General features: G+C 62.9%; 1 protein-coding gene across 8 annotated transcripts in view; it reads left to right on the top strand.

Moving 5' to 3' along the window:
• The window catches only part of RPTOR (regulatory associated protein of MTOR complex 1), a 282,724-nt gene that overhangs the window by 238,677 nt on the left and 20,336 nt on the right, over nt 1–23,711 (top strand). For all 8 annotated transcript variants that reach the window (XM_021066495.1, XM_021066493.1, XM_021066492.1 and 5 more), the window contains 11 exons: nt 396–470; nt 2,724–2,789; nt 3,130–3,321; nt 3,527–3,667; nt 5,406–5,523; nt 6,311–6,451; nt 6,641–6,799; nt 12,952–13,070; nt 17,671–17,774; nt 18,324–18,507; nt 19,365–19,475. In XM_021066495.1, the coding sequence (XP_020922154.1) occupies nt 396–470; nt 2,724–2,789; nt 3,130–3,321; nt 3,527–3,667; nt 5,406–5,523; nt 6,311–6,451; nt 6,641–6,799; nt 12,952–13,070; nt 17,671–17,774; nt 18,324–18,507; nt 19,365–19,475 (1,410 nt within the window). The remainder of the gene's footprint in view (nt 1–395; nt 471–2,723; nt 2,790–3,129; nt 3,322–3,526; nt 3,668–5,405; nt 5,524–6,310; nt 6,452–6,640; nt 6,800–12,951; nt 13,071–17,670; nt 17,775–18,323; nt 18,508–19,364; nt 19,476–23,711) is intronic.

The following is a 23,711-nucleotide window of genomic DNA, read 5'->3' as shown; positions in this document are numbered from 1 at the left end:
ATGCGCCGGCAGGGCTGGGTCTGCAGAAACGGGGGGGTGGTTTTGGGTGTGGGCGCGTCCCAGCTTGAGGGCGCGTGGACCCCGGGCTGACGCGGGAGGGAGGCCGAAGGATGTGGCTGGGGCGCCCCCACCCGGCAGGTGCCCGGGACGCGCTTTCGAGAACGCCTCCAAGCTGCTGCACTTGGGGAGTGTACAGTGCCAGCCCTTTCCCACAGCCGAAGCAGCCGTGTCTGTGTGCGACTGTTCCAGCTCTTTCTTCGAGCGGAAGTTGGACCTGAGAGGAAAAATGCTTAAGGCGTAAAATGTTCATGGAACATCGTTCGTTCGGCCCGGGAGGAAAAGCGGCCCCTTCCCGCCCGGGACGTGTGTTCACAGTTTCTCCTCTGTCTCCCCAGTCGTGCCAAGCGGACCTGGTGAAGGACAACGGCCACAAGTACTTCCTCTCCGTCCTGGCAGATCCGTACATGCCGGTAAGGCCCAGCGGGTGCCGCTGCCGCCCCGCGCCTCCCGGGGCCCCGGGGAAGGCGGCCCCGTGCCAGGGGCGGGGGCTGGGGGCACCAAGGGGCGCGGGGACCCATACATGTCGGTGAGAAGACTCGGCGAGGGCTGATAGTAAAAAATAGAGACATTTGTGAAAGTCCAGGAAACATTTATAGACGGATGTCTATATAAAAATCGATAGAACGTGTGTGTTTCACCTCAAGTGCGGTGTTGAAACACGGTCCCAGGCAGTTGTGCGAGGTGGGAAGCCATCACTTTCTGCCCTTCAGGGGACACAGATCAAGCAAGGGGGGAGCCGTGTGGGCCGATTGAGGGCAGAGACATAACGAGCGCGGCCCATGAGAACGGGCCCCCTTCGCCTCAAACACGGTGACGCTTGGAGGACGTAGATTTGAAAGAGGGGACACAGATCAAGCGAGGGGGAGCCGTGGGGGCCGATCGAGCAGGACATAACGAGCGCGGCCATGAGAACGGGCCCCTTCGCCTCAAACACGGTGACGCTTGGAGGACGTAGATTTGAAAGAGGGGACACAGATCAAGCGAGGGGGAGCCGTGGGGGCCGATCGAGGCAGGGACATAACGAGCGCGGCCCATGAGAACGGGCCCCCTTCGCCTCAAACTCGGTGACGCGACGCTTGGAGGACGTAAATTTGAAAGAAAAGAAAGGACATCCCCAAATGCCAAAAACGGAAGCCCAGGAAGGGCTCGGTGGGCCAGGGCTCCCCACATGGGTGGGAGCCGCCAGCCGAGGTTGGAGCGTGAGAGGCGCGGGGACGGCTCCGCGGCCAGGGCACCGGCTCAGCCACGCTCGCGGGCGCCCCGCACGAGGGCCCAGGCAGAGCCAGCGCATGGGGAGGCCGCCCCCAGCACCAAACCCGGGTCTCTGAGGAGACCGAAGAGGAGCGGAAATGAGAAGGTTTAAGGTGACCGAGCCCTTCGTCACAGTTCTAAGGAACAACCTTCGTGCCTCTTATAGGAGAACAGTGCATTCCGCCCTGTTTACTCTTCCTTGAAAATGACCACCTAGAGTCTTTTAACAAATAGGCAGATTGGGGACCAAAAAAAAGAGCCTCTACTGGAAGATGGTCACTGTCCCGACAGCTCTGTGGACGGTTAAACAGTGGGGACTCCCGGGAGCAAGGCCAGTGGGAACGGTCAGGCCCGGAGGGCGCCCGAGGCAGCAGGGCAGACGCTGCCAGCCAGTCCTGCCAGGTCTTCCAGGTTTATAAAGCACAGTGAGTCTGCATACCCAAAGAGTCATTGGAGCGAAAGTTGAGAACCTCAAAGGCCAGAGGGAAATCTTGAGAGTAACCAGGACACAAAGGCAGCTTGTTGCAGAGAAGTGGAGAGCGGTCCCCCGAGTAACAGCGTGGACATCAGCAGAGAGGCCTCCACGCCCCGGACCCCGTGCCCCGCCCGGGTGGGCACCCGCCAGGGACGCGTCCTGAGAGCTGGGCTCGCCCAGGCAGCCAGGAGGAGGTGGAGCCGGGGGCCGAAGGAGGAGGGAGGCAGGAGCCTGTCCCTTGTCCACACAAGCATTGGCTGTGAGAATGAGCGGGAGTGGTCGCTCATGAGGCTCCGACACGAGAGGAGGGAACCGGGGGCGTGGGAGAGGAGAGGATGAGGCCCTCAGCCCTGGACCAGACCCGCAAGGAGGGCGGGGAGGCCGAGGCAGGGACCGGTCCGTCGCTGTACGGCCGGCGTGCTAGACCAGGGCCACCCGCCCCGTAGGCCCGAGCAGGACGGGGTGATCGGGGGCTGCGTGTTAGCAGGGCGGCCTCCGATGGCGCAGAACCAGAGCCTGCTCCCGCTGCAGCATCGCAGCCTCCGGGAGACCAGCCCAAAGCTGCCGAGCCCTCTTCAACGGGCGTTCCTTCTGTGGCCTCACAGCGGGAGACGATAAAGCTGGACCTTGTCATTTATTTATTTTTGTCTTTGTTTTCTTTTAGGGCCGCACTCGCGACATATGGAGGTTCCCAGGCTAAGGGTCTAATCGAAGCCATAGCTGCCGGCCTCCACCACAGCTCCTGGCAGCGCCAGATCCTTAACCCACTGAGCGGGGCCGGGCTGGAACCCGCAACCTCATGGTGCCTCGTCACATTCGCTTGCTTGTGCCACGACGGGAGCTCCGCAGCTGGCCCTCGTCACCTGAGTTCCACATCTAGCTCCGCGTCACGTTTCCCGCGGAGGAGGCGCCAACGAGCAGGACTTGTGTTTTGCAGGCTGAGCACAGGACCATGACGGCCTTCATCCTGGCCGTGATCGTCAACAGCTACAACACGGGGCAGGCGAGTGTCACCCCGCGTCCCCACCCCCCGGGCGCCCCGGGGTCCCGAGGCGCCGCCCGAGGAACTGCTCCGAGTGATGGAACGGTGACCTCAGGAGGGGGGTTCCGGGTCCCAGCAGCCGGGGGCTCCATGGGAGGAGCAGCGGCCCGGCCCCTCTGGCTGCAGCTGGGGGAGCTGGAATTGGTGGGAGTGAAGTGCGGGAAATTGAGCACGTCCTGCGACGGGACCCAGCACAGTCCCCCCAAGAAAAGCCAGGTGCTGGGGTCCGGCCCGCCACCCTCCTCCCTGCTGGTGGTCGGGGCGTGATGGGGTGACGCCCTGCACTGCCGCCTGCTTGCAGGAGGCCTGCCTCCAGGGGAACCTGATCGCCATCTGCCTGGAGCAGCTCAGCGACCCCCACCCCCTGCTGCGCCAGTGGGTGGCCATCTGCCTCGGGCGGATCTGGCAGAACTTCGACTCGGCCCGCTGGTGCGGCGTGAGGGACAGCGCCCACGAGAAGCTCTGCAGCCTCCTCTCCGACCCCATCCCCGAGGTGCGGCTGCAGGACGGCTCGGTGCTGGAGGCCACCTGCTGGGGGCAGGAGCACGGGCTGGCCTCTGGTCCCAGCAGCTCTCGGCCCTGGTGGGGGTGGGGGGGAAGCTCGTGCCTCGTTCCTCCCTGGCTAGGGCTCCTCTGCGCTTGGGGCTGGGCTGAGAGGAGGGCCAGCCGGCTCAGGGTGACCGCCGCCCTGCCCGCAGGTGCGCTGCGCAGCAGTCTTCGCCCTTGGCACCTTTGTGGGCAACTCAGCAGAGAGGACGGACCACTCCACCACCATCGACCACAACGTGGCCATGATGCTGGCCCAGCTCATCAACGACGGCAGCCCTGTGGTGCGGAAGGTGGGTGCCCCCCCTCCGCAGCCCGCGACCCTGGGCCGCAGCCGCGGGCTCTCAGTCCCCTGGCACGCACCCTGGCCAAACGCACTCTCCAAAGTGCGTTTCTTCACCAGATACTCATGTTTGCTTCATTGAAAGGTGTTTAACAGGCCACGTCTCCGGGCAGCTTGTACAGTAGGCAGCATGTGCCCCCCACGGAGGTTCAAAAGCCGTGGCCTCTCAGGCAGGCCCGGGGTGTGCCGCGTTCTCCCCGCCCCACCCCACACGTTTGTCTTGACTGAGCCCAGCAGTCTCTGCAGTGGGAACCTTGCCTTGTCCGTTTAGATGCAGAAATACCATGCTTTCCGTGCGAGGTCTCACTCCCCTTCCAGGGTTGGCTCAGCACAGCTCAGCCCGCCCCTCCCCCAGCCAGAAGGGGCCGTATTTCGGGTGGACGCAGGGCAGCGTGGTCCTGTGACCGTGAGCGGAGGTGCCGCGGTCCCCAGCCTGGAGATGGCTGTGCGGGGAGGGGCTGTGGTCTGGGGGGGTTTGCTTGGAGAGCTGTCTTGGTGGCAGGAACTTTCAGCAAGTTCCCATCAGCCGGGAACCACTCATCCCGCCTCGTGCCCCCGGGGAACGTGAGGCCAGCTCCCAGGACGCCAGGGTTTCTAGAGAAGCCTTGGCTGAGGACGCTCCGCAGGCGCCTCGGCCCGAGCTCGGCTGTCTTAGCTTCTGCCCGACGCGGGCTTCCTGAGTCAAAGGCTGCTTTTTCCCGAGTCGCATTGCCTCTGGTGGGTGTCACCCATCAAAGCAGCAGATCAGCAGTCTCTCAAGTTGTCTGTTGAGACTGCTTCCAAAGGAAGGAACGCTGTCTTTTAGCTCTTCCCTAACAAGCTTTGAGATAAAAAAGAGCGGTGATGAGAATAGACTACCCGAGGGACCAGGGAGTGGCCGCCAGGAGCACCAGAGCCTCCGCGCTCTCAAGCCTGTGTCCACATGTGCCCTGGGCGCCCTTCTGGGCTGGAGTCCACTCACCACCCCGTGACCAGCCACCCGACGCCCGTGGGCAGCTGTGTGGGCAAGGCCTGCTGGTTCTGAGTGTGACAGCGCTAGACTGTGGCGAAGGCGGACCAGCTCTGCCGGGAAGGGGAGGGCTGCCCAGAGGGTCTCGCATCTGAACGTGTCAGCCCCCCGCTGGTCTTCCCAGGCCTGAGAATAGCGTGAGGCCAGCCTGCGCCCAGCCGCACCTGACCATGGGCCTCCCTGGGGCCGGGTCGATCTGCTCTGGGTCCAGCCCAGCCCTTTCAGCCCCTCACAGTGGAGGGAAAATGGGTGCTTTTTGAAGAGGTGCAGGCTTCGTCTTCACCAGGAGGAGCCGGCAGGTGCCCCTTGGCGGCCTGCTGCTCTGCAGTGGGGCTCAGCCTCACCCGTGGGAGGAGGCCCTGCGGGCTCTTCCCCATCCCACACCACGGCACCCTCACCCTACGTCTCTACAAGGCCCTCCAGCCCTGTCGCTCACACCTGGCGGTCAGCAGTCACCCCGCCAGGTGTCCCAGGCGTTTTTGGAGGCCGTGATCCTGACACCCTGCTTGCTCAGACGCCTCTGCCCACGCTGGGTGCTCCAGTGCTGTGTTGAGCGGGGAGCCCCTTTCCCGGTGCCCAGCACGGTCTGTCCCCCATCCTTCTCCATGGTGGCTCCAGCATGCAGCGCCCGCATCGTCTCCCAGCCCCACGTCAGCGTGCTTGTGCCTTCTCCCGGCAGGAGCTGGTGGTGGCTCTGAGTCACCTTGTGGTTCAGTACGAAAGCAACTTCTGCACCGTGGCCCTGCAGTTCATGGAAGAGGAGAAGAACTACCCGCTGCCCTCTCCGGCCGCCACAGGTATGGTGCCACGGGCATGGCGCCACAGTTACAGCGCCACGGGTGCGGTGCCAGGAGAGCCCTCGAGGCTCGTGGAACTGGAGCCCCGTCGGGACTGTCCACAGGCCCCTAAGCCCACAGGCGAGTCCTGGCCGCTCAGGTGTCTGCGAGTCCCGCCTTCCCCGCCCCGAAGAAGGGCAGGGCCGCCCCCTGACGCTTCTCCTGCCTCTCCGCCCTCTTGCGAGATCCCAGTCCTGGAAACCCGGAAGGGCGGAGGTGCTGCTTCTGGGCCTCAGGGAAGCTCGTCTCCCTCCGTGAGAGTCCTCACGTCTGTCCTTGTCGCCTAGTTTGCACGTCTTCGTCTTGGGCGGGCCCGGCCCCCAGAGCACAGCCGTCCCTGCGGGAAAAAGGCTTGTGATCCACCTCAGTGCAGCAGGGAATGGAGGGCCTGGGGCTGGCCGTCGGGTCCTCCCGCTGCCGCCCGGCTGCGGCCGTGCCTGGGCTCTGGGGCAGCGGCCGTGGGCGAGTCCAGGGCACCTGGTGCTGTCCTCGGAGAGACCGGCCGTGGGGACCCCTGTGGGTTGAACTCTCCCTGAGGGACAGGCCTGGGTCGTGGTCGTCTGCTCCCGTGGTGCCCTCCCCCCCGGCCATGACCTTGTCCAGCTTTGTCCAGCTGACCCTGATACACATGTGTCAGAGGCCCCGCTGGAGCAAAAGCCCCTGTCACCAGGCAAAAGCCCCTGTCACCAGCCGCATGGCCGCCTCCCGCCAGACTCCGCCGTTCACTCTTGTCCGTCTTCTGTCCTAGAGGGCGGGAGTCTGACCCCGGTGCGGGACAGCCCCTGCACCCCCCGGCTGCGCTCCGTGAGCTCCTACGGCAACATCCGCGCGGTCACCACGGCCAGGAGCCTGAACAAGTCTTTGCAGAACCTGAGCCTGACGGAAGAACGTGAGCCAGGGGGCTGGGCACTCGCGCGGGGTGGTTGCTAGACGGGCCCCGCCCCTTCTGCCCTCGGCCCCCCGACCCGGGCCTGAGCGGAACCGCAGCACAGGGCCCGGGGTGTCAGGGGTCACCCCCAGAGGCCGGCCCCGGGCCCAGGCAGGCGCACGCTCACCGGCTCCCTGTCCTCCCACCAAGCCGGCGGCTCGGTGGCGTTCTCTCCCGGGCACCTGAGCACCAGCAGCAGCGCCAGCAGCACCCTGGGCAGCCCCGAGAACGAGGACTACATCCTCTCCTTCGAGACGGTGGACAAGATGCGGCGGGTCAGCTCCTACTCCTCCCTCAACTCCCTCATCGGTGAGTCCCTGCACCCCCGGCCAGCGTGGGGGACGGAGGGTCCCACTGCGGCAGCCGGGACTCGGCCCGGGGACGCCGGCCTGGCCCAGGCCCTGAGGGCAAGCGGCCTGGTTGCCCAAGAAGACCGCAGCACCGCCAGTGCCACGGAGGGGGCTCCCGCATCGCACAGCGCCAGGTCCCCAGAGAATGCGTGTGCGGGGTCAGGGGTCAGGGGTCACAGCCCTGCTCCGGGAGCACAGACGGCCCTTCCCGCTCAGGCTCCGGGCCTGACCCCCGGCAGAGGCCCCTCTGCGCATTCGCCTTCACCAGTCCTGCAGCCCCACACGGACGGCGTGGGGGTGGGCAAGGGTCAGAGCCGGCTCTGTTCTGCCCTGAGCGGTGAGCCCCTGTCGTGCCGCCAGGCCTGCGTTTCCCGAAGTCACTGGACCCGCCTAGGACCCTGTTCCCAGCACTGGTGGGTCACAGGCTCACCGGCAGCCTCACTTAATCCCCGGGACTGCTTTGAGACACACAGACACTCGCCTGACGCGGCCCACCTGGGGGCGTGATTCCTTCCCAGGGGTTACCGGCAGAGTTAGGGCACCCAGAGCCCCTCCCGGGCCCCCCCGGGGCCTGTCACGCTTACGCACGCGCTGCGAGCCCGAGGCCTCGCGCCCCCTCCCACAGTTTAAACGCGGAGGACGTGGCGCTGCTTGTCCCAGGTCCTGCGTCTGCCCTGAGCGTGTGAGTCCACGCTGTCGCCTGGTCTTGTCGCCTCACTCCACGACCTGCCACTACTGAATTATCCCCCTCCCGCTGCTGCACCGTGGCCCTGCTCTGATTCTTCCTTCTTTCCTCCTTTTCCAAAGAGCAATGGGCTGCGGCCCCCGCTCCGCCGCCGCCCGCCAGCCCTCCTGCACCCAGAGGCACTGGGCTCTGCCTCCAGTGCCCCAAGAGGCGGCTTCCTCGGCGCAGTCACCTCCCGCCCCAATGCCCCCCCCCCGAACGGGACAGTCCTCTGCCGTCACGCCTGTCTCAGCCCTCTTCCCGCTTTGTCTTCCTCCCGAGAGCTCTGCAGTGTGCGGCCTCGTGCGCTCAGCCCCGCTGTCCCGCCCGGACCTTGGTCACCTGCCGGGGGCACCGCATTGTGGGTGGGGCCCGGGCTGCCGCAGACATGCATGGGGCTGGCAGGTGCCCGGCAGGAGTCTGGGGCACATTCCGGGGCCCCCCGCGCCGTCTGCTGGGACAAAGGCCCTCGGCGATGCTCGTCTGCGTGGCCCCGGTTTCCATGAGGGCCAGCACTCGTGTTCAGGGGCCTCTCCTGTTCCCACTCGGACGGCAGCGATGGGCCCTGATGGGCTGGTGCTGTTTTCATTAACCTTCAGCTCCTGGTTGGTGGCGTGTGCCCATGACAGCCCCACCTTAGGGCTGACGCTCTCTCGGCGCCCGTGGCGGATTGCCCTTCCTGACGCGCCGTCGTCAAGCCGGAAGGGGGAGGGCAGCCCGAATGTGACCCGTCCTGAGTCACAGGAGGACATTCTCGGCGTCACTCGCGGGGTGTTTGTTTTGTCTGGGTGCCTTCTCTTCATAGTTAACGCTTTGTGTGGCGGCCACGCTCCCGGGCCGGCCCCGGTCTTTAAAGACCAGGTCTTTAGAGTTCCCGCTGTGGTGCAGGGTAAGATTGGGTGCTTTTTCTGTGGTGATGTGGTTTGATCCCTGGCCTGGAGCAGTGGCTAAGGACCCAGAGGTGTCACAGTTGAGGTGTAGGTCACAGCTACAGCTTGGATTCAGGCCCTGGCCTGGGAACTTCCACATGCCAGGGGTGCAGCCAAAAACGAAAGAAAGACACAAAAACCTAGGTCTCCGTGAAACTAAATTCCTACGTCCGCATGTGTATCTGCAATAAAACAGTTAAACTGTAGGAAGGAGTGATAAAATAGGAATGAGGAGCTCCCGCGAATGGCCGGCGGAGCCCCCGCTGAGCCCTCCACCCCCAAGTCAAGGTGGCTGCCGCCTTCCACCTTGCCCCGTGAAAGAGAATAGTGAACGTTCTGTTTGTTGGGTGGGAGCCCCTGTGGTTCTGCAGCCGCCACACACAGCACGTGAGCAAGGGGGCTGGCCACGCTCCAGCAAGCTTTCCTCATGACCTGAAATCTGAATTTCATAAAATGTTCAGTACCACAAACATTATTTTTCTTTAGATATTTTTTCCCCAACCACTTAAAAAGTGTAAAAACCTTCCCTAGTTTGTGAGCCATGCCAAAAAAGCAAGCAGCCGGCTGGGTGCAGCCGGGCCACAGCTGGCCCACAGGCCTGTAGGAGCCGGACTCATGCTCGCCCTTCAGCTCCAGGGGCGTCCCGCGGGGACAGCAGGGGCCACCTGCTCTTCTCGGCACGTGGAGGTCCTTTCAGCCCAACAGACGTTCCTCAGTGCCCAGCGCGTGGGCGTGCAGGAGAAGTTGGCACACAGAGGCGGGGGTCTCCCGCCCCTCCGCCACCTTTGCCGTGACCCCCCGCCGTGTCCCAGCCCCTCCCAGCCCTCAGCTCCTCAGAGCCTCCGCAGCCCGGCTCCCCGCCCCAAGCCTCGCTGTGCCCCAGCCACGTCCCCTCCGGCTGGCACGTCCCAGCTTTTCCCAGCGGTCTCCTGCTTCTGTTCTGCCGTCCCCAGGCCTCGTCCTGATCACGGCCTCCCCTCCCACGTCCCGCACCCCTGCCTCTCGGGTGGTTTCTGCTCAGGCGCGTGGCCGACCATCAGGAGAACGTTTGTAACAAGTCAGGCGGGGTCTCCTGAGCTTGCAGAAGCCTGAGCCCCGTTGGTCGGATGGAAGGAGGCGAGTCATGCGGCCACAGAGCCGTCGAGAGCTTTTGTCGGAGGGTCCCGTTTCCCGGGCATCCCCCGGGCGCTGGTGAGAATGCAGAGGTTGAGGCCCTGTGGCTGCGGATGCCCAACCAGGGGCCTGGGGTCGGGGGCCGGCCCCGTCTGGAACTCAGCTCCGTCTCCACGAGTAAATACCGCTCTTGTCCCTGGCCCTGGCCTGGAGGCGGAAGGGAGACGCGCGGTGTTTCACCTGAGGCCACGAGAGCCCAGAGGCCCCAGCTCGGCGCCTCCCGCCACTCGCCTTTCGTGTCCCCCGGGACTTGGGACGCACAGCATGGGCCCCTCTCTGGCAGGAAGCCTGAGCGTCTTTTACGGGGGGAACCTGAGTTTTCTGTGTGTGGTGGGCACTTCTGAAGTCCTGAGTGGGGTCGGACGTGAGCTGCCGCCAAAGGGGCGCTGGAACCGCGGCGCTGACACGCGTGTTTAAAGCTCATAGCCTGCGCAGCCTCCCGTTACGTGCAGCATTCGCGTGTTTAAAGCCGGTTTTTTCTTTCATCCCAACCAAAGAGCAGCGGCCTCTGTAGCCCCTCTGACGGGATGTCGCGTGTGGTTCTCACAGCCCCTGCACCCGAGCAGCCGTCTAGTCCGGCCCCCTCCCGGGAAGCATCCCTCCCGCCCCCTCCACCGTGTCCGGGCCCTCGAGGTCCCGCTGCTGAGGGCGGCACTGTCCCCACGTGGCTCCCGCAGGCCCAAGCACGCGTCTGCTGGTGGCTGTGAATCTGCGCTGGGTCCCGGTCTGTGTCGCCACGTCTGGAACATTCCCTGGTGTCTGCGTCTGTGTGTTTCTCACGACTCAGCCTCCTTCCACCCTCCATGCGGCCTCCCGTGGGTCCTCTCTGCTTCTGGGCCCCCGCACCCCAGGCTTGGCCTCAGCTCTCGCTCCCGGTCCCCCGTCCAGACCGCGGCAGGTCCTCCCAGCGTCCACTCTGCATGGACCCCTCTGGCTGACGCCCTCACGGAGCTGCCTTTCCTGCAAAGCTGCGCCCACCACCACCACCCCCTGCCAGCCGCCGGCCCGAGGGAGGCCTGGACGGCCTCCCCTCCCCATTCCCGCGCCCCCTCCCTACCCAGCAGTGCCCAGCCAGTCCCGGCCGAATTCTCTACAACCTCAATGAAGTTTCTCCCCCCTCCCTTTTTTTTTTGCTTTCTAGGGCCGCATCCGCAGCATATGGAGGTTCCCAAGCTAGGCGTCTAATCAGAGCTGCAGCTACCGGCCTACACCACAGCCACAGCAACGCCGGATCCAAGCTGCATCCGCAACCTACACCACAGCTCTCGGCAAGGCCAGATCCCTGACCACTGAGCGAGGCCAGGGATCGAACCCTCATCCTCGTGGATGTTAGTCGGGTTCGTTTCCGCTGCACCACGCAGCAACTCCCGAGTTTCTCCCATTGAAAACATTCTGGCAGTGATGGATCTAAGACAGCTGGTGCTGGGGAGGGAATAACCAGGCCTCGACCTCGGCACCCGGCCCAGGACCCTGCCCTCCCTGGGCTGTGTGCTCTCGATGCCTAAACGTAGACTTGGTGTGAAGCTGGGTTCAAGTTCTCACCCTCCCTTGGAGACTCTGGGTCGGGAGAGAGAAAGAGAGAGACCGGGCTCTGTGGTTGGCGTCTGGCCCCCACTGGCCTCGGAGCCTTGGACGGTGGCCGGGGGTCCCTGTGTCCACGACTGTGGCCAAGCAGTAGCACCCCCCCTGCCCCCCACCTGCCCGGCGTCAGGAAGTCCCAGCAGGAGACTTTGCGCTCTGGGCATCAGGAAGAGGCGAGGAGCCGCGTACCGCGGGCAGAAGGCGCTACGCCCAGCGTCTGGTGGCTTCTCAGAGGGGGAAGGCGGTGAGAGCCAGCAGCACCGTTTTTGATGTCACAACGTTCGTTACGTTTTTGTGGCCAAAATCCCTCCAAGGCACCGCTAAGCATGTCGGGTGGGAACGGATGGGGGTGGGGGGCACCCAGAAGGGGCTGTGGCTGCACAGACGCACTGCCGGCTCCAGCCAGGGCTCCGTCCAGCAGGTGAGGGAGGAAGTGAGCCGGATCCTCCCTGGGAGGCGAAGGCAGTGGCCCAGGGGCGATTCCTGGGGAGGCGCCGGCCCCACGTCCCTGACAAGAGTGTCCTTATCGGTGGCCCTGAGACCAAGGTGGCAGGTGACAGCTCCCCCCTCCAGCAGCCCTGCCTTCCTTCTCCCAGCTGCCCTGCCATCTCTGAGGGATGACTGCGGCCTAGGCTTGGCCATGAATGCTGAGCGAATCTTTCTACAGCTGATGCCCTTTAGAAGGTTGTGGCCACTGCTCTGCAAAATAAATGCAAAAACCCATTAGTTACGCTCTTTTATTGCTTTCAGTCTAGACATGAAAATAGGCTCTCAGTGCTTATGGGGAGTTGGGTGAGCACCAGACTCAGTGCCCTGAGCTCGCTCAGCCCACAGCCCCCCCGAGGGGCTGCACCCGCGTCCTGGTGGCTCCAGGTCCTCGTAGGTCAGGAATCAGGGAGCCGTCAGCAGAGCGTGTGGAGCGCGTCGCACGCTCCTCCTCTTTAAAGAGACAGAAAGCAGCAGTGTCCTGACGGCCCGTCCGTGGCGGGGCAGGTTCCTAGTGGCAGCCCGTCTGCTGGGACGGGAAAGCAGCTTCTAGGAAACCTCCCTGCAGAGATTTGGGGTGGACGTTACAGACAGCCCCTCAAACTAAATCTGGACGGTTGCCGCAGGTGAGGCATTTGCGAGTCGGAAGGTTTTGCACTAAAGCGCGTGGGAGGACGGCGCCCCGGGCACGGGCAGGCCCTCGGCACAGAGCACCCTCAGAGGGTCCCGGGTCTCAGGGCAGGTTGCCCACATCTGGAACTCGGGGCAAGACAGCACATGAGGCAACTTGGGAGCCACACGCCCCGAGCAGGCCAGAGTGAGGTGCGGATGGGGCCTCTCAGCCAACACACAGCACCCGTGTGGCCACGCGGCTCCTGGGCATCTTCAGCCTTGAGTTGGTGCCACCCTGGGGCTGGGTGGCACTCTCCAGTCAGCCAGGGCCTGCGAGGGGGTCCCGCCCTCTCTGACTTTCCTTCGGGAAAGATTCAGCCTCAGGACGCGGGATCCTGTGGTCAAGCCTGCTTCCCACCTGCCAGTCCCAACTCTCCGGGCCCCTCCTCAGACGAACAAGCCCAGAGCCTCCCAGAGTCCCAGCCCTTTGCGGCCTCCGTCCTGATCCGCGGCAGGGTTTTCAGAACGGGGAGCTGGCCCGGAAGCCGCCCCGGCCTACAGCGGCAGCTCCTCGTCGCTGAGACCTCTCCTGCTTCTCTTCCCCAGGCGTTTCGTTCAACAGCGTTTACACGCAGATCTGGAGAGTCCTGCTGCACCTGGCCGCGGACCCCTACCCGGACGTCTCCGACCTGGCCATGAGGGTGCTCAACAGCATCGCCTGCAAGGTGCGTGGGCGCCTCTCCCCGGGCCAGACACTTTGAGCGGGCGCTTGCGTCCGAACCCTGGTACGTGTCGCCTCTGCGGGGCTGTGGTCACTGTGTCCGCCCGCGTCGGGGCCTCGGGCCCCAGGGGAGGGCGTCTGGCTGACCTGTAGTGATGGCCCGCCTGTGTCCCTGCACCAGTGCAGGACAGCTTCTCCCGTTCGTGGCCATCCTGGCTAAAGGAAACTCTTCGAAAAACCAGCCTTTGGTTCCGTTAGCACAGTGACCTCCCCCCCCCCGACCCCCCACAGTGGAAAAACAGCCCTTTGTACTCTGTCTCTGCATCCCTGAATTGTGTGTGTTTATGGGCAGTCACGTGTCAGTGGCCCCGTGCGGTCCAAACCTGTGTGGTCTGAGGGTCACCTGTGTTTCCCTGTTGGTTTTCCTCCTTGTGTTGACTTTTTTCTTTATTTCTTCCGCTTACTGTTATGCTGCTCTTCTGACTCTGGTTCCTTAAGAAGGAAGCGCAGGTCTTGGTTTTGGTCCTTCCTCTTCGGGGACTGGGAGCTCTCCCAGTCCTTGTGATGGGCTCTGGGGACCACTTGGCCGGTCAGCAGGTCCTTCCCCAACCTCGTGGGTCTTCACCCCACGCCTGGCAGAAAGGGGCCCCCGGAAGCCCTCTCCACCCTGTCCCGCAGCTTCCAGCCACTCCTCCGTGCTGCCGGCTCTGCCCTGTGCCCTTCCCCACCCACAGCCGGGTCTCAGGACACCACCTGCAGGGGTGAGCTGGGCGCTGGTTCCCCGCCTCGCGGAGCTCACGGACCTGTGGTGCCTGGTGCCCAGTGTCCAAAAACTGCTGCTGCTGCTTTTTTTTTTTTTTTTTTTCCTCGTCTTTTTAGGGCTGCACCTGCGGCCTATGGAGGTTCCCATGGTTCCTCATCGGATTCGTTTCCACTGCGCCACGACGGGAACTCCCAACAGCTGCTTCTTTTTACATTTTTTTTCCTGGTTTTCCAGCTGTTTCTGGAAGTTGAACAGTTTACATGCAGTTAATCTTTTGTGAATGGGACACTAAAAGAGAGATCAATAATGGATGTTACAGGGCAGCCCTTCTTAATAGCATCTGAGAAAGTTTTAGGCTTTCAGGAGAAGTTCAGGGAACTACCGTCCTGTGCTACCACCGTTTACGTGGCGGCTCCAGCATCTGCCCGGGTTCGAGCTCCCTGCCGCGGCACACGGGGTCCTGGTAGCCCCACCTGCAAGGGCAAACGCAGGCGCCTGCAGGGCCCGTCCGCTGCGCGGCCTGCGTGACTCCGGGGCGGTCGACTCGAGGTGGACGTCGTCCTCCGTGGTCGGTTCTGTGAAAGGGAGCCTCCGCTGGGTCCCGGCCCGACCTTGGGAGGCCAGCTCTCTTCCCATGGGGCCGAGCAGCGAGGGTGCCCAGGCCCCCGGAGTGCCGCGCTCCCGACTACTGCTGGTTCATCACAGCCGTCACCGTGGCTGAGGGTGAGTTCCAGCTAGGACTTAACTTAGAGTCCCGAAGGGAAGTTCGTCTTCTTCATCTAGGTGTACAGAAAACCTGCTTTTGAGATCAGGAGAGTCACGCTCTTGCAGGTGTCTGTTCTCGGCGACCCAGCAACCACTGGGCTCTGCCTCACCCTCAGCCCGGAGCTAGCTGCCCACACTCCCTTTGGGGGTCGCCTCCGTGCATGTGAATCCTGATCCTTGAATGAACAGGGGCTTTCCTGAGATACTCCGTGCCCACAGGGAGAGCAGCCAGCACCTCCGTTGGTCCCAAACCCTGGCCGCCTCCAGATCCGACTGGGACTCCCCCTCCTGGTCAGCCTCGTCTCCGTGGGCTGGTTCTCCTGCCTGGGCCTCGTGAGGCGTGTTCTCGTTGAAGGACCGCAGGGTACAGGGCGCACTCGGGGCTGGAGTCGGAAAGGTGTCTCGCCGCGGCCGCGGGCCCTGTTACAGAGACGCCCGTGACCTGCTTGGGGGGGGGGGGGGCAGGGAGCCCAGGCGCGTGGGCGAGGGTCCCCGTGATCGTGTCTGCGCTGGCACGGGGCTGAGAGGGCGCATGGGACCCGGGATCTGAATTTAACAAGATGCTTGCCGCCCTCCGAGGGGCCGAGCTGTGGCCCAAGTCAGGGCCTCCTGCCACTGCCCTTCCTCCTCGGGCCCCACGCCTGTCGGGAAGGGAACGTCTCTCGGGCCTTCATCGGGGCACGGCGGCTGGCTGGGCCAGCGACTCCCGCACGGGGTCGGGAGTGGGGAACGGTGGGGCGTGGAGGCCGACGGGGCCAGGCTGGGTGCTGGGGTCTCGCAGCCCCGAGCTCTGTGCTCCGTGTACAGCCAGCCCAGCCTGACATCCCGGCTCTGCGTGGCCACCTCCCGCCCTTCATCCGCTGCAGCCCCGCACGCAGCGCGTCTGCGGAGTGGCTGTTTGCGGCACAGAGAGGATGCCCTGGGCAAAGAGGCCTTGTCTGAGCCTGAAAGCCGAGGCTGGGTCCCTGGTCGCGGGGCCCCCCCACGGGCAGCGGGCCCACTTCTCAGGGTTTCCAGACAGATACCTGCCGCGAGCCGCGAGCAGCGCCATCCCGGGGATGCGTTGGAGCAGGGCCCGCGAGGCCACGTTGCCTCTGGCCCGTGGTCACCCCGTCCACTCGCTTCTTCCCTGGGCACCTCTTTGGAGGGGCGGCGGGGTCTCCGGGGACAGCGTCACGACGGCCCAGCAGAGGCGGAGCCCTGTGCTCCGGGGCATTTGAAACTCTGTGGTTCTGCTGCCGTCTTCACCTCGGCCCCAGAGCTCTGTCCCCAGTCGCCGCCCGCTGACTCTGCAGACGCTATAAGGAGACGAGCATCAGGTTTACAGGCTCTGAACTTGATTTTCTTTTCGCTTCTTCCACTTCTCAAGGGACCTCAGGCTCTGAGGCTCTGTCGGGGGGGTGGGTAGAGCTGGCCAAATAATTTAAATACCAAAGCAAAACAAACAACTTTAATGATTCCAAAAATAAACACCAGAAGGTCCCACCTGGGGACCTTCGTATGCAATGGGTGAGGCCCTAGAAAAGGCAAAAAGACAAAAAAATTTAAAAAATAAAAGCCATTTTTGAAAGGCTGGTTATGATTCAGCTCTTACCGTTTTTGTTTCAAACTGCGGGATTGCCTGGGCCACACTGGTATTGTGTTGGTTGTTAAGTTTTCTGTAATTTCCTTTTTCTTTTTTTTAGGGCCACCCCCGAAGCATATGGAGGTTCCCAGGCCAGGGGTCGAATCGGAGCTGTAGCTGCCAGCCCACACCACAGCCACGGCAACGTGGGATCCAAGCTGAGTCTGCAACCTACACCACAGCTCACAGCAACGCCAGATCCTTAACCCACTGAGGGAGGCCAGGGATTGAACCTGCGCCCTCATGGTTCCTCGTCGGATTCCTTCCCGCTGTGCCACAACGGGAACTCCTATGGTTTTCTCTCTGAACGTAGGCACAGCGTCCCTAACTGCGGAGCAGTTAGTCCAGAGAGGCAGGGTGCTCTGTACGTAGCCAGTCCGAGGGCCCCTGGAGCGTCACCCCTCGGAGGTCCAGGCGCCACCCTTCTCTCGGGGGTCACCCCGCCTTTGAGGCACCAGCCACCCTAACGGGCCTGCTCCAGGTTTCTTCCCACCAGAGAGGTGGCCCCGCCATAGCGCCAGCCCTTTCTGACTGCTCACCCTGGCTGTCCAGAGCCAGCAGGCCCGTCCGCGTCCCGGAAGGAACTTGGCCCCGGGGATCACCAGCAGCTGAGCAGTGACACGCTTGCTTAACGTTTCCTCCTCCCTGCTTTTTTATTTGTGTTTGTATTTTTTGTCTTTTTGTCTTTTGAGGGCCGCACCCACGGCATATGGAGGTTCCCAGGCTAGGGGTCTAATCACAGCTACAGCTGCCTGAGCCACAGCCACACCAGACCCGAGCCTCGTCTGCGACCCACACCACAGCTCACAGCAAGAGGATCCTTAACCCACTAAGTGAGCCCGGGGACCAAACCCACAGCCTCATGGTTCCTCGTCGGATTCGTTAACCACGGAGCCACGCCGGGAGCTCCCTCCCCTTCTCTGTTTTAAAAACTCACAACAAAGCCACTCCATCCTAGAGGGCGTCTCAGGCTGGTGCAGACCCTCCCTGGGGGACGGTCAGGCCTGAGCAGGACCCCGGGAGGAAGGGCCCGGACGGAACTTGTTTCCAGCCTGCCCCAAAATGCAGCACAGCAGCCAGGGCCCGGAGGGGGGGCCTCCTCCCCACCTCGGACCCCACTCCCCACCTCAGACCCCACTCCCCACCTCGGACCCCACTCCCCACCTCGGACCCCACTCCCCACCTCGGACCCCACTCCCCGTGAGTCCCGGCTCAGCTCTGTGACAGCGTTTCAAGGGCCTGTCCCTGGAGCCTCACTGGACCAGGCGAATACCTTCCAGAAAAGGAGGCCTCACTGTCTGCAGGGCGACTGCAGCGGTGGCGGTGCCGCGTCCTCGCCCACAGGCCTTTTCTGCCTCCTGGAAGCCGCACAAAGCAGCTCCCGCCTGGACTTGTGTCGTGCCCCGGCGGCATCACCGCGACTGCCAGCTGACTTGCCCCTTTGCCCCCCAGGCCACAATGAACGCCCGGCCCCAGCGCATCCTCACCGCCTCCTCGCTCACGCAGTCGGCACCCGCCAGCCCCACCAACAAGGGCATCCACATCCACCAGGCGGGGTAAGTGGGGCGGCCTGCTCCGGGCCTGGGAGGCTCACGGACGCCCCTCCCTCGTGCCCCCGCTCCAGCCCGCAGACGCTCCCCCACATCTGAGCCGCTTCCCAGGGCCCTCTCCTACCTTCGTCTGCAGCGCTGCGAGCAGAACCTGACCCCCCCATCCCCGTGGGTGCCAGCCGGTGGCACCCTCCTCTTAATCAGGGTCCACATGGCCGAGCACTGAGTCCCGGGGGCAGACGTGCCCGCACCCTGCCTGAGCGCCCGGCCGACTCGCAGTCCTGGCCGAGCTGGCCCCCCGCCTGCGCAGTTTTCAGGGGAGACGGTCCTTAGAACCTCTCCCCAGGCAGAAGCTAGAAGGGCCGTTAACTCAGCGTCGGCAGCTGGGCTTTGGCCGTCACGGCAGCACTGGGCAACTGAGGACGTTCCAAGCTGATGGCACTGGGCCGTGGGCAGGATCTGGGGATGGGGGCACTACCAGCAGAGGTTGCTTAGGGGTTCGTTTCAAAGGGACGGGCTCTGGGTGAAACAGCGTTTCTCCTTCCCCGACGGCAGAGGCTCCCCGCCGACGTCCAGCACCAGCAGCTCCAGCCTGACCAACGACGTGGCCAAGCAGCCGGTCAGCCGAGACCTGCCGCCAGGCCGGCCGGGCGCCGCGGGCCCTGTGGGGGTGCAGTACACGCCCCACTCCCACCAGTTCCCCCGCACACGCAAGATGTTCGACAAGGGCCCGGACCAGGTACGGATGCTCACGGCTCGGGCGCTGCGGGCCCTCCTCGGAGCCCGGCTGCCCCCTTGTCCTGGCTTCGCTCGTCCTGGCAGCTCCCAGGTGGCAGCGCGTGGAGCCTTTCCCTTCCCGGTGAACAGCGTCAGCCTCCACCCCGCGTGGCGGCCCCTCCGCGGAAGCGTCCGTGCTGACGGTGCTTTGCTTTTTCCATCAACGCCGAGCACGCCTCTCAGGCCGCGCGGCTCTGCCCCTGAGCTGACCCAGACGTTTCGGGAAGGGGAGGAGCTGGCACCGTGTCGGGGCTCTGAGAAGCCCTAACAGGGTGGGCACCGCCGTCCAGCCAGGCGCCGTCTAGAGAGGGCGTCCTGGACGTGCGGGGATGACTCAGCTCGCCAGGGACCAGCGTGTGTCGCGGCTGCCTGGAGCTGGAAGCGGGCGTTGAGGGCGGACAGGTGACCACACCTGCTGCTGGCCCCGCCCACCCGGCATCTGTGGGATTTTCCGCGGAGGGAGCCTCCCCGGGTGGGGGCTCCTCTGTGAGGCGCTTCCCGTGCCGGCCACGAGCGGGGCAGGCAGGCTCGGTGCGTGTGTGACCGGCCTGGTCGGCGCAGAGGCCGCAGGACCAGGTAGCAGAGGCCTTGTGGGGGTGCTTCCCAGCCACCTCGGCCAGCCCCCGGGAGGCTCGGGCTCTGACGGTCGGGGTTCCCTGGTCACCAGAGCCACAGGTGAGGGAGCATGGAGTTGTCCCAGAGGCCCGAGCCCCCAGCCGCCTTGCTTCCGGGGACGGCCACTCCACAGCTCGCGAGGAGGCCCGGGACGCGGTGGCTGACTCTGCTCTGTGCTCTCTCCCCCTTTCCAAACGCCTGAAGACTGCCGACGACCCGGACGACACTGCGGGGCACAAGAGCTTCATCTCGGCCACGATGCAGACGGGCTTCTGCGACTGGAGCGCGCGGTACTTTGCCCAGCCCGTCATGAAGGTAGTGTGTGGCGGCTCCCGGGCCCCGCCGGCCCGCTCGCGGCGACCCTCGGGCCCCACGAGCCAGGGGGCGGCTCCGGGGCTGCACGGGGCCTGCTGTGCCAGCCGGCCTCCTGGCCCCCCCACTGCACTGCCGTCGGGTGGCTGGCATTACCACTTAGAAAAGCACTGCCTTGGCCTTCCTGCCGACTCTAAACAAGTCTGCCTTTCCCGAGCTTGCCACCGTGACGTGTGCCCTTTGGTCTTGATTGGCAAGGTCATCCGTGCCGTCCCCAGGCCTCGGGGGCTGCTCCCCACTGCGGGCCTGTCGGACGAAGCTGGCTGGCCTTCGGAAAGACCCGTCCGGGGCCTGGGGTTCACCTGCCTTCCAGCTTTGACCCTGCGAGGTCATGACGTGGTGTGTGTCCTGTTGCCGCAGAGGCGCAGGCCGCTCGTTCAGGGCGACAGGTGGGACAGGGCACGCGGTAGGGGCAGAATCCCTCATGCCCGTCCCTGTGCAGGGCGCGCTGTCAGGCTTAGTTGTCGTCTTTCCTGGCCAAGTCACCTTCTGCCAAAGCTGCTTCCTCTTCCCGCGAGGGAGGGAGAACTGGCAACTGCAGCTTTTTCTTACTGGCCTCTCAGACCACACACGCCGGTAATTTCCACGGAGAGGATTTGGACCTATCACAGGCTTTCTCCCGCTTTCCTGGTTCCCCATCAGGACACTGGTTCTCGTTGTAAAAACACAAAATAGGAGTTCCTGTAGTGGCTCAGCAGGTTAGGAACCCTGAGGTTGCCAGTTCAGTCCCTGGCCTTGCTCCGTGGGTTAAGGATCCAGCGTTGCCGTAGCTGTGGTGTAGGTCGCAGACCCGGCTCGGATCCCGAGTGGCTGTGGCTGTGCTGTAGGCTGGCAGCTACAGCTCCGATTCAATCCCGAGCCTGGGAACCTCCATGTGCCGCGGGTGTGGCCCTAAAAAGAAAAGAAAAGAGAAAAAAAAAACGCAAAATAGTAGCTGTCAGCACCTGAGGCAGGTAGCAAACTTCCAGTTTACCGACCCAGAGCTGCAGGGGAGAAGAGGCCTCTGAGTAGTGAAAACTGGGGCCGCCAGCTGCCCGACAGGAGGAGAGCGGCTAGGAGCGGGAAGTGTTTATGCGCTGGCATTGGAGCGGTCAAAGAATGAAGCTTTGAAGTTAATGGCATCAGGAAATGCTCAGGATGAAAGAATTTTCAGAAGAGAAGCAGGGCACACATGCCCCAGAAGGCAGCAGCTGCAGTCGCATCTGGGCACGGGAAAGGGCAGAGGGCACAGATCCTCACGCGGTGCCGGGGCTGAGTTTTGTCTCGTCCATTTCCGTGCTTCCTGCACTTTCTCACTTAGCACAAAGTACCTTCACAGTCAGAAAAACATGCGAACGGAAGGACCCAAAGAGGTGGTTGGGGCCTGTTGTGATCAGCCAAGCGTGGGGTCCGCGCCAGGCTCAGCCTGGTCCTGCTCACCTGCCCGCCTGCAGACCGGACCTCCCGCTGCTCCGGCTGGGAGACGAGGGTGTCCGGCCCGGGCAGCGGCTGGTCACTGGTGCCGTGGGCAGCGAGGGGTCCTGTGGGTTTTTTGCCAGTGAATTTTATTATATTTATACTTGAACCACCATCATCACAACCTGATTTTATGACATTTCCATCCCAAACCCCCAGCCCATTCTGAGGGAGCCTTTAAACCTGCTGCCTGCCACCCGGAAGCAGGGTCAGTTTAGAGTGGGCAGAAGTGCCGTCCCCCGGATTCGGCGCCTGCTGGCAGCAGGCGAGGTCAACACGTGGCCTGTGGGCATGGCTGGTGACTTGCTGTGACTTGCCGGGGGGCGGGGGGCATGGTTGGGGAGTGAGCGGCCATCGGTGGGGTCTCTGGAGATGCCTGTTCTCAGCCACCTACCTGTGGCGCCAGGGACAAGTGGCGTAGATAACACGTTTGTTTCTCTTAAACCAAGAAATAAACGTGGCTTTCCCCTGTCCCTCAGCACCAAGGGCTCAGGCTCAAGATGGACGTGCCCTCCCCGCGTGCCCACCACTGACCGTCGGGCGAGGGCTGTGGTTTGTTGGGACCTGTGTGTACTCACCTGCACACCCACAACTGGCACCTGCTCGGGGCTGGTGCCTCCTCTTCAGACCAGCTGCAAACCGCCCCCAACGCTTATGTTCCTCTGCATGTCCCCCTGGAGGCGTGTCCCCTGGCGATGTGTCCCCCTGGAGGCGTGTCCCCTGGCGATGTGTCCCCCTGGAGGCGTGTTGCCTGGCGGTGTGTCAGAGTCCCTGCCCAGGAGGGGCCTGCATGTCGCCAGCCTGGAGGAGACAGCCTGTCATCTCAGTGGTCTGTCCCCCTGCGTCGTGCTGACTGCTAAAGCGTGGGCACCGCCGCGCGACACGGGGACCTGGGGAGGAGGGTCCTCGAGGGAGTAAGGCCCACCGCTGGCCCCGCGGGAGGAGTCGGGGAGCAGCTGCTGACTGCGTGGACGTGTTTCCGCTGACCCTGCCACGCCAGCCGGGACGGACCCTCTTGGACGCAGCTTGCAGTGACCGGGTCTGGGCGTTAGGGCCAGAGACGCAGTTCTGGTGCCGACGGTCTGTCTGTAGTTCCTGCCGCGGCTGCGGTGTGAGGCCCTTGGCACTGGCGCCGTCGTCCTTAGACCCGAGTTAGAGACCTTTTCCCAGCGTCAGCTGAGGACGTGTTTTATCTCACTGCTTTTTAAAAGTGTTTCGACTGTTCCAGGTGGTGTTCACACAAGGGCCTTCTTTTATTAATTTAACTAATCATCTGCTGACACCTTTGTGCAGTAAGATGCATTAGGAACTTTTATCATTAGCCTGCTTCACATGCAAACTGAAAACAGCTGAAGGCTAGGCTTAGGCCTCAAAAAGGACAGAAGCACCCCAGACTCTAAACCTCTTCAAGGGTGACGACACTTCACCAGGTGACAAAGTTCTGCCCAGTGTCACTGTCTCGTGCAGCTAAGGGTTGGTGGGATGCAGTCATGGCAGGTTTTGCTGGCTTTTTACCAGTTCACGGTCAGGTTTCTTACGGGTCTGCCTGTCTCCTTCGGGTCATGAAACCACGTCTCTCTTCTCTGGTTGGCTTACAGAGCGCACGTCTGCCTTAGAAATAATATTGAAAATGATCTGTCTGTTATTGTGCCTCACAAAAGACACTCTGAAATTTATTCTGATTCCAAAGGTGAGACGATTTTTTTTTTCTGCTCTCAAGTTGGCAGATTTCAAACATTGATTTTTATCCATAGGATGGGTTACTGGGGAGTGGAGAAATGGGAGGTACCACTGGCGGGGTAAAAATGCCAGCTTGGGGTGGGGCGGCAGTCGTCTGAACTGAAGGGGGGACACCCTGGAAACCAGCAGCCCCACTGCAAGAAGCAGACCTGAAGCCACTGCTGTACGTGTGGGGGTGACATATGTCCAGAGATGCTCGTTACAGGGTCATTTGTAATGGCAAAAGATTGAGAACAGAGAGGAGAATACTGATTAAAAGAGCAAATTAAAAATGGTGCATTCATGCAATGGACACAGCCGTTAAGGGCCGAGAGCTCCGTCCCTGCGTGAGGACCTGGTGGGCTGCCCTAATTTGGAACAGACGAAAATACAACCTTTGTTGACAAAAAGAGCTTTATGGGAAAATGAGAATGACTGCTTCCTGGTTTGTTGTACAGAGACAGACTCACTGGATAGCGAGGCCAGTCGAAGACCTGACGGGCATAGCATCTGTAAGCAGCATTCTTCAGGAACGAGGGCCCAGGTCCCCGACGTGATGCGAACAAATCCAAAGCCGCGGTACCTAGAATGGGTGACACCGGTGACCAAGTGGAATCTGTCCCAAGAAGGCAGCGTCGACTCGGCACTTTTCAAGTCGTCACGCAACTGGAAGTACTCCAGACTAAAGAAACACTGAGCCGTCATCTCAGCAGCTGCAGAAAAAGGATTGGATGGAATTCGACAGCCATTCGAAATCAAAACTCTTAGGTAGCTGGAAACAGAAGGAACCCTCCTTGCTCCTATACGGGGCGCCTACCAAACAAATCCAGTCCCATGTGTTTTCTCCGATAAAGGATAGTGTTTTTTCTGTAAAATCAGCTGTAAGGCAGGGGTGTCCGATCTCCCCTCCCAGAGGCCTCCGTGTGCGAGACAAGAAAAGGAAATGTGTCCACGTGGGAAGGGAACAGAGAGCTCTTCTCAGACAGCGTTATTGTTTGCAAGCTG

This window comes from Sus scrofa, chromosome 12 (genome assembly GCF_000003025.6).
Source record: "Sus scrofa isolate TJ Tabasco breed Duroc chromosome 12, Sscrofa11.1, whole genome shotgun sequence".
Lineage (NCBI taxonomy): Eukaryota > Metazoa > Chordata > Mammalia > Artiodactyla > Suidae > Sus > Sus scrofa.
This window is presented reverse-complemented; position numbering and strand designations above follow the sequence as displayed.